Source organism: Phasianus colchicus, chromosome 8 (genome assembly GCF_987193195.1).
Source record: "Phasianus colchicus chromosome 8, bPhaCol1.hap1.1, whole genome shotgun sequence".
Classification (NCBI taxonomy): Eukaryota; Metazoa; Chordata; class Aves; order Galliformes; family Phasianidae; genus Phasianus; species Phasianus colchicus.
The window spans coordinates 32,609,348-32,625,480 of NC_143443.1; the positions used below are offsets into that span (position 1 = coordinate 32,609,348).

The 16,133-nt window shown below is 47.2% G+C and overlaps 1 protein-coding gene across 6 annotated transcripts in view; it reads left to right on the forward strand.

Annotated features, from left to right (window-relative positions):
* Positions 1 to 16,133, forward strand: part of LHPP (phospholysine phosphohistidine inorganic pyrophosphate phosphatase) — a 67,700-nt gene that overhangs the window by 32,980 nt on the left and 18,587 nt on the right. Inside the window, exon 8 of one of the 6 annotated variants that reach the window (XM_090145634.1) lies at positions 271 to 11,930. The exons of 3 other annotated variants lie outside the window; for them this stretch is intronic. In XM_090145634.1, the coding sequence (XP_090001760.1) occupies positions 271 to 399 (129 nt within the window). In that variant the 3' untranslated portion in view covers positions 400 to 11,930. Of the gene's footprint in view, positions 1 to 19; positions 11,931 to 16,133 lie in introns of those variants that run through there. 2 more of the 6 variants (XM_090145636.1, XM_090145635.1) reach the window with 2 other exon arrangements.

Below are 16,133 nucleotides of genomic sequence, written 5' to 3' on the forward strand. Positions count from 1 at the left end.
TCTCATTGTCACTGCTCAGGGCCGTGGGAACAGGGAATGCAAACGGGAGCACTGCAGAGGCCTTGTGAGGCACCAGCCCAAATCAGGCTAAGGAGTTCAGAATGCTCTTCTGCCACTTGTTCTGCAGGCAAGCAATACCTGCCTTTCATGGCAGCATCAGTGCTGGTGGGAAAGGAGCAAAGCTCCTTCTGTCCCGTCTTCGTGACTTTGCTGTTTTCTCTCTTCCCAGTTTATCATTGTGTTTTCTCCTTCATGTATGTCTGTGCTCAGAAATATGCCATGCAAGGAAGCGTTGCAGTAGCAAATGCATTTCTGAATGGGAGGGCTGACTGCAGCTTCGTTATGCAAGCCATGGGTATCCTCCATTGCAACTGGAATCCTCTGCTGGAAGTGGAGTAGCAACACAGGAAGGAAAATTACTTTGGAACCGTGTGGGTTTTGTTAAATAATAAAAAAAGAGGTTATCCAGCAGGTGTGAAAATGAAGATGGACAAAGGAGCAGAGCTGTGGGCCTGAAAGCCCTTTTGCTGCCATCGTTTTATATTAGAGGAAAATGCCTGGATTGGGGTTTAATAATTATTTCAGGTCTCTTTTGTAGCAAGTTCCTAATTGCTGGGCCTGTCTGCTTTTGTGGGTTTATGAGCTCTGTGCCTTTTGGCTGAGTGTTTACGCTTTTATTACCATGAGAGTAACAGTCTTTTCCAGCCCAGCATGTCTTGCAGGAGTGTAAATGCATAGCCTTGATGTCCAACTCATCTCTAAAGCATTTGGAGGTTTTAGGGTTGTTATAAGGACACTCATACAAACAACAAACCTGAAAGAAAACACTGCTGCAAAGAAGACAGAAGGAGAATTTCCTTTGAATCCTTTGGAGTCAGGATTTCAGTCCGAAGGGTTTGGTAGCAACGCAAGCCTTTGTGCTTCCAGACACAAGCCAAATTCTCACTCATAAAATTCAAAAGGAAATTTTCCTTCGGGGCACAAATTCTAATATAAAATCTCCCACATTTTGCTTCTCAACTGCTGTCAGAAGCTGGCCACTGTTGAAAGCAGAGCCAGGAATGAGCTTGGGCTGTGTGAGCAGGCACAATGGCTTTCCTGAGCTGTGCATTCCTATAGGAGAACACAGGAGGGGTGCATTATCACTGCCACTCCTGCAATGGTCACCCTTAAGGCCACAAGCTCCAGAAGGGAACTGTAAATGGGATGGATTGAGGTGACAAGAGAGCAGGGAGGGTTTGAGCCCTGTGTGTCAGAAAGCCTCAGTGCCCCGTTTGCTGCAGCAGCATCTCCATGGTCCTGTGCTCAGCTCCTGTGCTGCCCATCCTGCTCTCCCCTCAAAGGTATTTGGCCGTGGATGCTGGATGCTGTTTGCTCTGGCTGAAGGCAGCTGGGAGCCTTACCCACAGGTCCCAAAGAACTGGGCAAGGTCTCACAGATCCCACGGCTGTCACTTCCTTCCTGTTCTGTGGTTACTGCTGAAGCATCGCACACCCCAGGCAGAAGAAGCAGGGCTGTTCTTGAGACCTGGGATCTCTTTCAGCTGCAAAAAAAAAAAAAAAAAAAAAAAAAAAAAAAAAAAAAAAAAGCTGTGGTGACATTGTCAGTGCCACAGCTCAGAATGGGGTTTCTCAGAAGTCTCTCTAAGAGTCTGTTGAAAAGTTTGGGAAGCACATGACAGAAGATGCTAAATGGTGTGGTCAGGCGGGGGTTGGAGGAACCTTCTTGCCCTCTGTCAGTGACTGGGATCCTTGTTCCAGCTGCAGCGTACAGTATTTAGCTCAAAATTGCTTCTTCTGGCACCCTCCTCCCACACACTCGTGTACTAATATGGCCATTCTCAAGGGCTTTGTCCCTGCCAAAAGAAAAGGACAATTAAGAGGAAGCCACAGAGTTTGCCATATAAAACTTAGCCACGCTGAATCATAACGCAGAGCACAGTTCCATCCAGACAGATGCTTCCTGGATCAAAAAGAGCGACTGGATCTGATGGAAATGGATAAATGGCTTTGCTGCAGCCAGTTCCTGTGGCTGGGCTCCCTGCTGCTGTGTTTGCCCTCTCCCTGCCTGGCTGCACGTCACTGCATGGACAGCTTTACAGCTGGGGGCTGAAGCAGTGATGAGTTTCAATGGGCAGCCCATGTTACTCAGAGGTCCGAGTTGAGGTGGGTGCCCCCAGCCCAGCAAAGTGCTGGCAGCCCCAGCTGGTGCTAGGTCAGGATATTATGCAAAAATTCTTCTCAGAAAGAGTGGTGAGGCATTGGAAAAAGCTGCCCAGGGAGGGGGGGCAGCCACTGTCCCTGGAGGGGTTCAAGAACTGTGAAGATATGGCTGATTGCCAAGCAAATCCAGGAGCTGCTTGTCTTTATTGGAAACTTCTAGAGGATTGAAAAGGCAGTAAACCAACAGTTTTCCATAGCTATTACTCTGCAGGGAATTTGGCCAGGTCTCTGCATAGCAAACATATAGGACATGCCTGCTGAAATCCGTGAGAGCGCGATAGAATTTAATCAATCCCATTTGTTTGCAAGAAGAATCGGCCCAGATCCCTGTTGTAAACACCGGGGTAACACTAAAGGCAGCATAAGCTGTTACAGAAAACAACAAACTTGCCTTTTATATCTCGATTGACCCCTCATACTATATCTGAGATGCATGCAGCGTTTGCTCATCCTTTCATTTTCCTCATTTTATTATCCCATTCTCTCTCTTTGCCCCAGATTCCTGTCTTTATTTGTTTGGTTCTTTATCCACGGGACCCATGCCAAAGCCTAAGACTGCACAAGAGCATGACAGTGCCCTGAGCCCATGCTGCTGCCCCAGGACCCAGTGCCAGCAATGTCCCTTAGGTGGCACGTGGCAGAGAGCCCCCAGAATTCAGCTGTGGGTGTCCCTTGTGGACTCCCAGATGAGTTCCCAGTGATTGCTGTTATTTTAAGGGGGTTTATTTCCAAATAAGTGGCTTTCTCAGGCACGTTTATTATTCCCTTTGGAGACTGTTGATTCTGCTGTCTGTGCAAGCTGTGTGCAGGCAATGAATAGCGATAAGGAACAAGCTATTGGTAGGGTAATGCATGGGCCAACAAGTGTGACTGTGTGTGTGTGATCAGAGATATAGGCAGAAGAAAACATTGAAAATCTATTGGTAGTTTAGACATCTCCTTCTCCTCATTCAGTGCTGCCCTTAGAAATACTGTGGAAGCTTTGTGTATTTACAGGAGATCCAAGAAAAGTTGTTTATCTGTGCTGAGTTCTGATGTTTCCTTGCATACCAGCTGCATTTTGTTGGCCATCGACATTACTGCTTCTCCTGGGTAGTTCTTTTACTCTCTTTACTTCCCATATCTTTTATACAGCATCAGGAAGAGCAGCTTTGCATAAACACAGCACTACGTGGCTGCAGAGGACTCGGGGCAGGTGTGACACCAGGGGCAGGGTGTGCTCTGTACATGGCCTTTTTCTTAGGGAGAAAACAGGCTGCTCTCTGCAGAAAGCCACGTGGTTGCTGATATCTGCTGGGCTAGTTTCCGAGGAGAGTGTGGGAGAAGTGTCCTTTCTACAAGATTGCTGTGCCAGCTTTCCAAGTCAGTGCTGACTCCACAGCCTGAGCCAGAATGTGCTGTGGAGCTGGGATGCTTGGCAGGGATTTCCCATCTGTAAAGCATTCTTACTGGGATGGGGGGAAAAAAACAAACAAACGAGGCCAGTCCTAGTCTTATCTGCTGGAATTCTTCATAAAATGGCACGAAAAACCAAATACGCCCACCATCCTCGCCTGGAGATTAAATATGGCAAGGAAGCTGTGGATGCCCCATTTCTGGAGGCATTCAAGGCCAGGCTGGATGTGGCTCTGGGCAGCCTGGTCTGCTGGTTGGTGACCCTGTGCATGACAGTGGAGCTGAAACTAGATGATCATTGTGGTCCTTTTCAACCCAGGCCATTCTATGATTCTTGTTGTTCATGAAGCAGCAGCTCAGCTTTGTCTCATTTCAGAGACTTGCCTGTAGTGGGCTGTAGCTGGAAGTGACACTGCCTCCCTTCAAAGACTGCTCTGTCCCTCCTCTCCTTTCTTATCAGGACCATCATCACCTGTAGCTTGAACATTACACCCAGGGCCTCTCTCTTGCACATCCCCCTTTCCCACAACACTGCTTATTCCTTGCACTCTTGCCTCCTGCCTCTTTTCATGGACATCTGCAGGCTTGAGAGACTGCCATGCTCCCTGGTCCTGCATCACCCCAGGTAAGCAGATGGCAGTGTGTCCCTGTCATTTCTGCTGATGCCTTTGACTCTGCATCTCAGCAATAATTCGTGTTCTCCAGTGGAGCAGCACATCCCAGGCCGTGTCCTGGCCATTGGAGCCACCTTCCCAGTAGATGGCATCAAAGACAGCAAGTTCCCTGCCACCATTCTGCTTGTGCTAGCTGCAAATGAGCTGCTCTACAAATGCTTGGAGGTGGAGATTGACAGCAAATGCCTCTCATTCCTGTCGCAGGTATTAAGGAAGGTATAAATTGTATTTTCTTTCATTCTATGGCAGGTCCTTAAAATAAGGAAGCTGTGCATTGCTTTCCTTTTGCTTCAGCTTTCAGTGACGTGCCCCATGTCTAATCCCAATGTGGGGCCCAGTTTCCCTCCTGGTGTTGGGACTGGATGAGTGCTGCATTAGGGCTCCCTGCTTCTATTATTCAGCTATTTGTTGGTAATCTTAGCAGAAAAAATGCATTTGTCTGCTCATCGCAGGCCTTCATGTGCAGTTTTTTATGTCTAAATTTAATTCACTTTTAATACATATAGGTACTTATTGCGTATGCACTGTCCTGCATAGGATGATTAAAGATATGCCATCATTTTCTTTCTTTATAAACCACATGTATATCTAATAGTCACCACAGGTCAGCAATCTATTGGAGGAAATCCCTCTTCCCCAAACCCACATTTAGGGATTTGAGAGACCAGCAGGTTCAGCCCATCAAGAGACCCCTAAGAGCCTGAGCTGACACATACCTTGCAAAATTTTGGTTGCTAACACGCAATTATTTCTGGTCTCTTCGTGAGTTCTTCCAAAGTCACGTTCTCTAAGTCAGCATTAAGGAAACTGGGAGGTGACAGAATGGCTCTGCTTGGTTTTTTTTTCACTGCAGACAGTTTGTGAAAAGCGTACAGCAGCTTTCTAGAGCTCACATCTTTTCAAAGGACTTTCATTTATGTTAATAGATGGTCAAAAGAAAATGTCCTTTTCTTCTCTGTAGACCTGCGGCCTTTGAAGTACCATTCCAATGAATAGCACAGAGCAAAAGAAAGGGCTTTGTCAATGTGTAAGTCTGGGCACTGGGTGAAATTTGGGACTGCTATACGCACGAAGGTTTTGCTGTAAAAGTCTGTGAAATTGCATGACAGTTTTCTAACCTGAGGACTTTTATTGAAGAAACATTGGACTGTTATCCTGCTGAGTGCAGAATCACTCCATCTCAGCTAATTTACTTTCCTCAGGTTATTAAAAATCCTTGTGAGGGGGTGTCCTGACAGGCTGCTGGAACAGGAGAACAGAGCAGTGGTGTGAGAGGGGTAGGTTGTTTCACATCAAAACTCATTCTGGAAAACAATGATGGAGACATGGGGGCACTTGGCACCTCTTCCCACACCCCTGGCACAGCCCCAGTGCCTCTGCACTCCAGTGGGACCAGCACCACCCACAGCAGGACCTGTGTTGATGGGAGTGCAGCCCTGGATGAACTCTTACTTGTTTCTGACCTACCTGGGGCATTTCCAGACAGGAGCTGAGCCTGAGCTGGGAACAAAGAAGGGAAGGGACTCCTTAGGTTGCAGGGGTCTTGGAAACTCCACCTTTAGGAAAATGAAAAAAGACTTTCCACAGACTGTCTTCTCTTTTTATGAGTCAAGGATATTGCCCAAGGAGGTTGTGGATGCCCCATCCCTGCAGGCATTCAAAGCCAGGCTGGATGTGGCTCTGGGCAGCCTGGTCTGCTGGTTGGTGACCCTGGATTGGAACTAAGTGAGCATTGTGGTCCTTTTCAACCTAGGCCATTCTGTAATTCTATGATTCTATGATATTCTGTAGCCACAAGTGCTGTTGGACTTTCTCACCCTCGGGAGATAGCAAAGCTTATCAGTCAAGTGGCACTGCTGCATATCTTTGAGAGAGTGCAGTGTCCATGCAGCTGATGTGCTGGGCTTCCACCATCTGCACATGATGTCCTCTGCACCACTCAGAGCTTGAAGAGCACTGTCATGTGGCTCAGAAGAAAACAAATTGTCATTTTTTTCATGTGTTTCCTGGGGTGATTTGCCAAGCCTACATGCAGTCATGCTGGAGCACAGAGGGTTTGTCTGTCTTGGGCAGTTTTGATAGGATCTGTGCTCAGAGCAAAGCTGATGAAAAAAAGTGTTGTCTAACAGAGAGAGAATTGACACAGAGCTTTACTGGAGAAAAACAAAACAAAACATCTGGGTAGGGATGATACATATGTTTAGTGGATTAGATCTGAAAACAGGATTAAAGTCTCCTGAGGATTTTGAGATGACAGAGGGTACCACAGTGCTGCCCAGAGTCACCCAGGGCTGCAGGGTCAGGTAGGAGCATTACCTTTATGGGGAAAAATGACAGGAGATGCCACTCACTTTATTATAGTTTGCCATGTATCCTATTTCCTTGAGCAGAACTTGAAGAAGAGGCAGTGGGAAGAGGCGTGGGAAGAAACAGGGATAGCCAAATTAAGTAAGTTGGAGGAACAAACACAACATGATGGTTCCCAAGAACAGATCAGAGCACAGTCAGAGAGCCCAGGACCATTAAATGTTATTCATGGTTATAAGAGCTGGAAAACTGAGGAAAGAGCTTAAATGGGAGATAAAAAGGATATCCCCATATGACACTTTATAACATGATGGAATAAGATTTGTCAGGTACTCAAAGTATCAGCATTAGTGGGTTTTTTGTTCACAGGGGTCAGATGACCTCCTTGTGGTTGGACTTGATGATCTTTAAGTCTTTTCCAACCTGAGCAATTCTATAATTCTATGATCCTATGAGCATGTTTTCAGAGTGCTTCTGTGCCATGGTGAACCTTCTGTCCCAAAGATATTTGCACATCATGTGCAGCTTTGGGAAGGTTTCTTTGCACAAGAAACCAGCATCCACTTTGCATTACCTGGGGACTCTGCCCCAGCAGCCAGTCCACATGCATCAACCCTACATGCAGTCCCATAAGACAGGCAGAATTTGGCTTTGCATGCACTAAGGAATGAAAGAATAAATAAATAATCTTTCTTGGCCTTTGCAATTCGCCATTTATAGTCATGCAACAAAATCCTGCATTCTGGTTTTCAGAGAGCCTGGGGATGGCCCCAGGCAGGGGAGCCTCTCCATCACTGGGGTGGGAGCTTTGTCTGGGCACAGGGCAACATCTGCCTGGTGGGAAAAGCTAAAAGGAGCCCACTCTGTGAAAGCCACAGGGAAGCCATCCAACAGCAGCTCCCTTTTGAGTTATCCTTGTCTGGTTTCCACATTGCTTAGAAATATATGAACAGAAAGGCCAAAAGGGCTTGTGTGAGGGCAGCACGAGTCCTCAGTTTGGCTCACAAAAGGGTTGAACTGTGATCCCATGGATTGACTGGGCGCATTGCATCTATTAGGTAGGTCTGGCTTTTGAGCAAGATTCACCTGCGTGTTTCATTGTGGGGAAAAAAAAAAAAAAAAAAAAAGCCACTTTAAAATGATGAAATAGTAAAAGAAACATCCACTCACGTTCCTGTTTTGCAGATGGTCATACTTGACACTCTTGGGAAAGAGGAGCTTGTTTTAGCTTTTCAGAGAGCTGTACTTTCTTTATTTGGTGCATGCATGTGCCTGGGTTGAGTTATCTCAGCCAAAGTGAAGTTCCTTTGCTTTGTTTCTTTTTCTTTCATTTTTTGCATCTCATTTCTGGGGCTGTGAGATCAGCCACCCATGGTGACTTCTGTTCAACACTTGAGGATAGTTTTCAGCTCATCTGTTTTCAGTGAATCGCTTAAGAGCAAGCTGCCCAGAGAGGCTGTGGATGCCCTGTCCATCTCTGGAGGTGTTCAAGGCCAGGTTGGATGGGGCCCTGGGCAGCCTGGGCTGGTATTAGACATGGAGGTTGGCGGCCCTGCATGCAGCAGGGCATTGGAGCTTCATGATCCTTGAGGTCCCTTCCAACCCATGTCATTCTACGATTCTGTGATTCTATGATTCTATGGTTCTATGATTAAGCATGCACTCATCTTTAACAAAGATGAAATCTCATCCCCTAAGAGAAGGACAATCTCAAGGATCTTGCTGAAAAAGGAGAGATGTGCCGAGATGTGGGGTTCAGTGTTCAGCCCAACTCCTTGAAATAGCCATCCTACAGAACAAACTCATTTGCTTCTGGTTAGCTCCCCATGTAATCCACTGGCAGTACAAAATGCAATTAGCGAACCAGGGCTTCACCGGATCATTTTGTCCCATCCTCTGCCCCAAAGCTTGAGCTGGGAAAGGTCTCAGGGAGGAACTGTCTGGCAGCAGAGCTGTTGAACAACACGTCCTGGCACCCTGCTGTGCTTGGTGAGGATGCCTGCTCAGAAGCAGAGGCTTTAGCTGCCCGAGCAGCGCATTATGGTCCTTATGAATACCCCACATTGCTGCTCTTGTATGAACCCGGATGGAAGGCTCTTTATCTAAAACCAGAACTGCATGAAAATTAGCTGGGGCTGGGGAAGCAGCATCTGTGTTATCTTTTTCTTAACCCTGCTTTACCTCCTCTCAACATGTAAATCCTGTTGCTAATGCGATTTATTGCACAGAAACCTCAGGAGCAAAATCTGCAGATTTTAGAGGGACTTATAGCTGTGTTTTCTCAGTGAATCATATCATTCCTATTCAGCTTGTTTTGCTGCAATGTGCACCTAAGGTCGTGCAACTGTGAACCTTCCTAGTTCTCACCAGGGTCATTCAGTGATATTTCTGTGCACATAAATACACCGTAGCCCTAAGTAAATGTATCCCCTTTTGACAAGTGCTTCCCACTGGTGGTTATTACTCTGCTCTGACAGTTGCATTCCAAAATCACAGAGCTCTGCATGGGGACATTGCAGACCTGTGCCAATCTGATGGAACCACTGGCTTTTTCCAGTTTCCATTTCTAGTTATTGTTGTTACCTTGAAATCCAGTCATCCCAGACATGGAGCTCTCTGGCCTTGAATTTGACCAGATCATCTCCTTAGTCTGCTCTTTATTTCACAGTGAGTGTTCAGGGTGTTGGGTTGCTTGGACATGGCCACTTCTGGCTGCAGGCTCTCTCCTTTCTGGTGCTGCCAGTGTGAGAGATGTTATCTTACACTCATTCACCTTATAGTGTTTTCTATCCCTCCAGCTCTTGCCAGCTTAATAGGACCATAATTAGGTTTACTCCCTGCAGTATTCCCCTGCCCTGATCATTGGGTATTACACCTCTCAGAGGTGACAAGTGCAGCTCCCAGTGGGCTCAAACTCTCTCTGTCTGTCTTATACAGTCCTGCCATGGACTTGCAAGTCAAGCAAGAAGGATTTTTAAATCAACTTCTGCATTCTAACATAAGCTTTCCTCCCTCTATTAATATAGGACACACTGCTGTATGCATAATCAAGGACTCGATATAGCAGATAAATACTAGTTTCTAACCTGGTGAACACAGCCAGTTCTCAAGGAAAGCTCTTAATGAGGTTGGTTTTGCCAAGGGCAGCCTGTTAAGCAATCAGAAGTGAGATTAGTCTGGAACTGAAGCCTCTGATGATGGGGTGACACTGGTGGCAGGGCTCAGCAGCAGGAAGGTGGTGGCAGGTTGAGAAAGGCTCTGCTGTCCCCAGACTCCATTCCCAGGTGGTAGCTTGGGTTGAGAGAGTTGGACGGTGTTTTTTTCCAAAGAACAAATGTTAACAAGCTGCTGTGTCAGCATCTAGAGAAATAGGGAGGGATAAAATATAGGCAGGTAGGTTTGAGAGACACAGACTGGGATGCCTTGGGTGTGCAAATTTCATGACAGCACCATCGTGGTGATGTATCCAAGAGCCAACCATGGCACTAAGTGCACCTGTTGAGAGCTTGGCTTGTTTCAAGCAGGACCCAAATGAGGTATTTTGATGACAGGAAGCCTTCAGTTCAAACTGGTCTGAGTATCATCCCGTATGCTAGTTCACGACACCCTGAATCATAACCACAAGCTCTTCCTGAACTCACACATTCTCCTCCTCAACCATGCCTTTGAGCAACTGCTGCTCTTACAGAGCACCTCCACCACCCTTCAGAGCTGCTTTGCAGAAGACCAGACAGGAGCTGCATATTGCTAGATTCTCCTTGCAGCTATAGGAAGGGCAATCTGGAGAGCTCCATCCAGCCTGATGGGGCTTCTTTTGAGGGCTGGGGGAGAAACGAAACCAGTTGGGCTGTTCCTCTAATGGCAAGACCTGACACCAAACTTAAATAAATGAGACACCAGCCCGTCAGTGCCAGGCTGCCCTGTGGTTTTGGGATTCCTGTTAGAGATAAGTTTGTATTTCCCCCTGTAAGTACCCTTCTGAGCATCACTGGGAGAAAAGGGATCACAATCATTAAAAGAGTTATTTGGTAGTTGGAGAGGCCTCAGGCTTTTTGACTTTGTAAACGTGTCACTTCTAGTAGGAATTGAGTGGAGACATCACCTATAACCAATAGCATTTCCCTGCCTGGAGCAGCATTCGGGGAAAGGGAAAAAACTGTACTTTGACTTAGAGAAGCAGAGAAACAGGTGCTGCCAAAAGAGTGGAAGAAATTAACTCTGGATCTTTCCAGGGATAATGTCCCGTTTCCAATCCTCTCTTCACTTGGCTTTAAAAACTTTGATTAAAGTAGGTCAGTTCCTCCTCTCAGCAATGCGAGCACCGGCACAGGACCTGCAGGACTGCAGCATTCCAACCCTGTGGTCTCTGGAGCTCTGCCTTGTTCCCTGGCCAGCTTTACCTATCTCCCACTGAAGCACAAGCACTCAGCACCTTTTCCCCGTGGCTGCTGGTAGCAGTGTGCGGTGTTTGCTCTCTATCAGTTTGTTGCAAGGTAACAATGACCTTCCCTCTCCACACTTTGAGTCCAAAAGCAGGGGAGCAAGTGATGGAGCATGGAAGTCACAATCTGGATCTGCATTCTGCCTGGTTTTGAGTGCACAAGAAAATCTTATCTGGATGCATCATGGTAACACACATCCACTTGGATGAAGAAGCAAATTAAGTGCTGTGGGCTTAGACAACACATACATATTTTCAACTATTGGACCCCATACAACCATTAAATCTCTTTTTGATGGCTGATGTATGTTACACATTTTTGTTTTAATTAGAACAAGATTGTAATCCATACTTCAGTTGAGTTCATTACACTTATAAACCTAATACAATCAGAAGATCAATTGGTCATTAGCTAAGTAAGTCTACTGTAATTAACATTTACAGAAAACTTTTAATTGCGTGTCTGTCCTTCACAGCAGGTAATGTGGGAAGTGGGGCCTTCTTCCCTTCCACTGCTGGTGTACACATCCATTTGCAGGGAATGTACTTTGTGTCCTTGACTTGTGACCAGTTAAACTCTGTTTGTAAGAGTTAGCTGGAAAAGACAGCAGCTGCACCAAAGGCACCAAAGCACAGAGAGCTTCCTGGTATTGCCCATCCTCACTCAGGGCAGCTGGCTGAGCTGGGTGGGCTGGATGAGCATCCTGCTTCTCTCATAGAGACCATGATGGCAAGCTCCAACCAGACAGGTGCAGTGGTATCTCAATGGAAAGTGGAGCTGGAGGAGGCTCAGGAGAGACCTTATGGCTTTCCACATCTACCTGAAAGGAGGTTGAGTGGGGTGGGGTGAGCTTTTGCTTCCAGGTAACAGCAATAGAATGAGAGGTCACAGCATCAGGGGAGGTTCAGGTTGGGTATTGGGAACAATATATTCTCTGAAAGAGCAGTGAGGCCCCGGCACAGCTGCCCAGGGAGTATTGGGGTCACTGGAGGTGTTCCAGACCCATAGAGATGTGGCACTGAGGGATGTGGGCTGTGGGCATGGTGGGGGTGGCTGGGGTTGGGGATCTTTTCCAATCTTAAGGATTCTGTGGTTCTATGATTTCACACCCTGCTCTGCTGTGGCATCCTGGCATAGCACAGCAGAAGCTCATGGGACTGCCTCAGCTAGTCAGTGAACCACGGGACAGCTGGAGCAGCAGCCATCATCCTCCCTGCTAATTAGCACTCTGAATTCAATTAGTGTCATCAGCCAAGCGGGATCTGTCTGCTCCAGGGATGCTCACAAAGAAAGCTCTCCCAGTGCTGCACCACAACACAGAAGGGGTTTAGTGGCCATGCTTGGGTCCAGCTGCATGACACGAACTCACCTAGGAGAGAACAGCAGCAGTGCTGCAGTGGTGACACAACAGCCCCTGTGCTCTGCTGGGTGGGCACTGACACCCACACCAAGTGGTCTGGTAGGGGTCACAGAACAGCTGTGGCTTTTGGCTGAGCTGTGACAGCAAGATGATCCCTTTCACAGAGGGGAAGCCCCTAGATCTCTTCCAGAATTGCTTCTCCACAGACAATAACAAATAGTCCCTTCATACTTAGTAACTGGGTAGTGCTGCTTTGGCCTCCCTGAGAAAAATTAGCATCCTTCCTCGAAGGGACAGAATTATGCTTCTTCCTTATGCAGACTGCATAATTCACCATAATTTTATTATCTCTGTGCACTCAGAAATACACCACATGGCTCTTCTGTAAGTGGAGAAGATAAGAGGCTATACCAGCATGAATTTTCTTTAATAAGATTACACTATGATAATAGGCTACTGGAATAATTTAGCTCCTAATGATTTTGTTCTTTCTTGCTTTCCCCATGATCAAGGGCAATATGCATTAAAGTTGCAGAGGCTTTTTTAATTATGCAGTAGTAAGTATATATATTTTGTGTAGCAGCTTTAATGATTCAAAGGGAATTTTTGTTTTTGTGGGGAGTACTTATTTGGTGTTGCCATTTTCAAAGCCATGCATGTGTGAGCACACGTGGGCACATGGTCTCATTGCTGCAATATACCAGCGTTGTTTTTTTTTTTTGTGGGAAAAATCCAAGTGTTGAAACATAACACAGCCAACCGAGCTGTCTGGAAGGGAATCAAACTTGTGATGCTTTAATCTGATTTAAAAGTATATATTTAACATTGTGAATGGCTTCTTCGCGCGGATGAGTTGCCCAACATCAGGCATTCAAATCAGGAAACATTGGCTTGCCTCCCTCGGGGCCTCAGTTTCCCCTTCAGAAAAACAAATGGAAGAGTGGTTGGGACTTCTGACTTGCCTGAGTGCTTCTCCCACCCAGTTTATACTGCAGCTCGGGAGCGCCAAGAGGTTTTGTTCCCCAATGTTTGCAAAGCTCTGTAAGATCTTTAAAGAAAGAAAGCAAAGTATTATTTTAACATTCCTCTGCTGATTCCCAGAGGCAGTGCTGGGTAACTGCTGTCACCTGGATTACATCCAGTCCTGGGAGAGTAATGGGAGCTGCAGTCCCACCTGGCACTGATGGCTTTTCTCTCTCCATGTTTGTTTGCCCTTCGGTGCTATCTGAACCAACTCTGCTACATGTCAGCCTCCCTCAAATCGCCCCTTTCTGGCCCAAATACGGCTTAATTTACTCTGATTTGAACAATGGCTCTTCAGTTTAATTTATATCAACTCAGTTCCTGCCTTAAGCTGGGAGGGTGGAGGCTGAGTGTCACCCAATCCATCAGTCAGAGCCGGATGTCGCTTTGCAATTAATAGATGGTTTGTACAGACTGGAGTGGAAGGAAGCAGAATTCTGTGCTCAAACACTTTTGAGGTTTCCCTGTTTGTTTCCTCTTAAAAGACTTCTCGCAGAGACATGCCCCCCCCCACAGTCATGTCTTTCTGGGGAAGAACAGCTGCCTTAGCTGACATCATCCAGAGGGCAGAATCCACACCAGCTGGCAAATGGTGGTCAGCATTTATCCCTTCTCCAAGGGTCTCTCCAGGTCCACGTGGAGAAGGGGAAGAGAGGTGTCCAAGCTTTGGAGCCCTGTAAACAATGAGGGATTCTCAGCAGATGATGTTTGCGAGGCACGATGGTGGGGAATGTACTCCAGCTGGGATTTGGTGTTTTGGGACTGATGGAGGGCAACCTCCTTTCAAGCATCATCCTGCTGTGTTTGCTAGGGGGAGGGTTGTGTAACCCAGCACTGGGAAATGCGTTAGCTGCCTCAGCTCTGCCTGCACGAGGTCTCTCACTCCTTTTCCAGCAGATGGGAAATAGGAGCAGAAGTTTTCCAGCTGGAAGAAGCAGTGGAATCGTGGATCTGGGGAATAGGAAAGGAGCGAGAAAGCTGTCCTTCCCACACAGCAGTGGTGGCAAAAGCCTTTCTCTGCTGCCCTTAACCCCATCTGGCAAGGGTAGAGCTCAGTGAGCACGTCCTGCAGCCATTCCCCTGCCAACAACTCCAAACGGAGCCCTTCAGTTAGGAGCTGGCTTTTCACTTGCAGCTTATCTGGAAAGCTAAATCGGAGCCCAGATGGCTTAGAAAACCCCAACGAGGTCCAACCTGGACACGGCTCTTGCCATGCACATTCCCATGCTCTTTCAGCAGGCTGGGGCCTCTCTGCCAAGTGTGATTTCAGAGGAAGCTTGGAAGGAAAGCCCAGCCCCTCTGTTATCCTTTCTTCAGAGAATGTCTGGTGCCCTTGCCATGGGCAGAATAGCTGAGAGAAAGGGCTTTCGTGGAGCTGGGAGCCAGGTCCCCCTGTCCTAGGATGTGCCCTCTTCCTCCATGAGTCACTCTGTAATTGAGATTAAGACTCTTGAGGATAAAGGGGACAAAACGGCTGCCTCTCAGAGCTGTTATTCCTGTCATCATTTGTTTTGTTCATAGGTCTGCAGGCATGTTTTGTGTGTAGCCCAGGGCTTTCATCCCTGAGTTCCGCTGCATTATTTCGGGGCATTGGTATGCATACCTGCACTGGGTAGGACTGCAACTGCTCCCCAACGTGGATGCATGTCAGAAGCAAAGCAGTTTATGTGTATATACATCTTCATTGCCTGCAGGTGAGCCAAAACCCACACAAGCTGGAATGTTAAAATATATCCTTCACTTTGCCAGGAGGGATGGATGCTCAGGGACTGTGAAAGTGCCCGAGGAGCCAAACCTCTCCTGGGATGCTGATACCTCTGCTGCTGGCTGCATTGCTGCACACACCAGGAGCTAAGAGGTGGCTTTGCAAGGTGCAGTGCTTGCAGCAAGCACACGTGTGTGCTAAGAGCAAAAGCTGGGCTTCTGTAGCGTGGGGCTGAGCTGCTGGCAGCCGGAGCGCTTCCTCCTCCCGACTCACTGGAAAACATGACTTCTAATTAAAGCCAGATTATTAGTCTTGGCCTCTATTGTTAGTGTTTGCATTTGGGGTTTTCTTATTATTATCATTATTTTTTTTTTTAGTCCCTTTAAAATGTCTGGATAGATGCTATCAAGGTCGATTTGTTTGTGATAGAGGAAACGCTTTCACACGGTGGCTAAATGTTGTCGGAAAAGAGCAAAATTAATAGCTGCTGGCTTAATCCTGATTAAACTGGCAGCTGGGAGATATTGATCAGCATGTTCGCAGCAAACTATCTGCCTCTAATTCACACAGTCAACGAGCAGAGGGCTCCAGTTGCCTTAACCCTCCCTGTGTGCTGGCCAGCTTGTCTGACTGCAAGATTCCCAGCATATCCGCACACCTCACGCCTCGTGCCACGTGCTGTGCTGCACTGTTAGGAAATGGTCATGCAGGTGGCTTTGGTCTGGCAGTAAGCGAGTCTTGGACCCGTTCCCAGGTTTGCTGTGTGTAAGAACTCTGCTGCTGCTTCCACTGCTGCCGGCTCTTTTCCCACCCATCTCTTTTTTTGCTTCTGCCATTGGATTTCTGGGGATGGGTAGCAGGAGGATGCACTCAGCCTCCCAGCCCACCTGTTTGATGTGCTCTGACCCCCAAAGTCATAAACCAGAAAGTGACCCTGAGGCTGCCAGGAGAAGGGAGGAGGATCAACCCGCCTGACTTTCCAGCTCAGGTGCTCTATTATTCTCC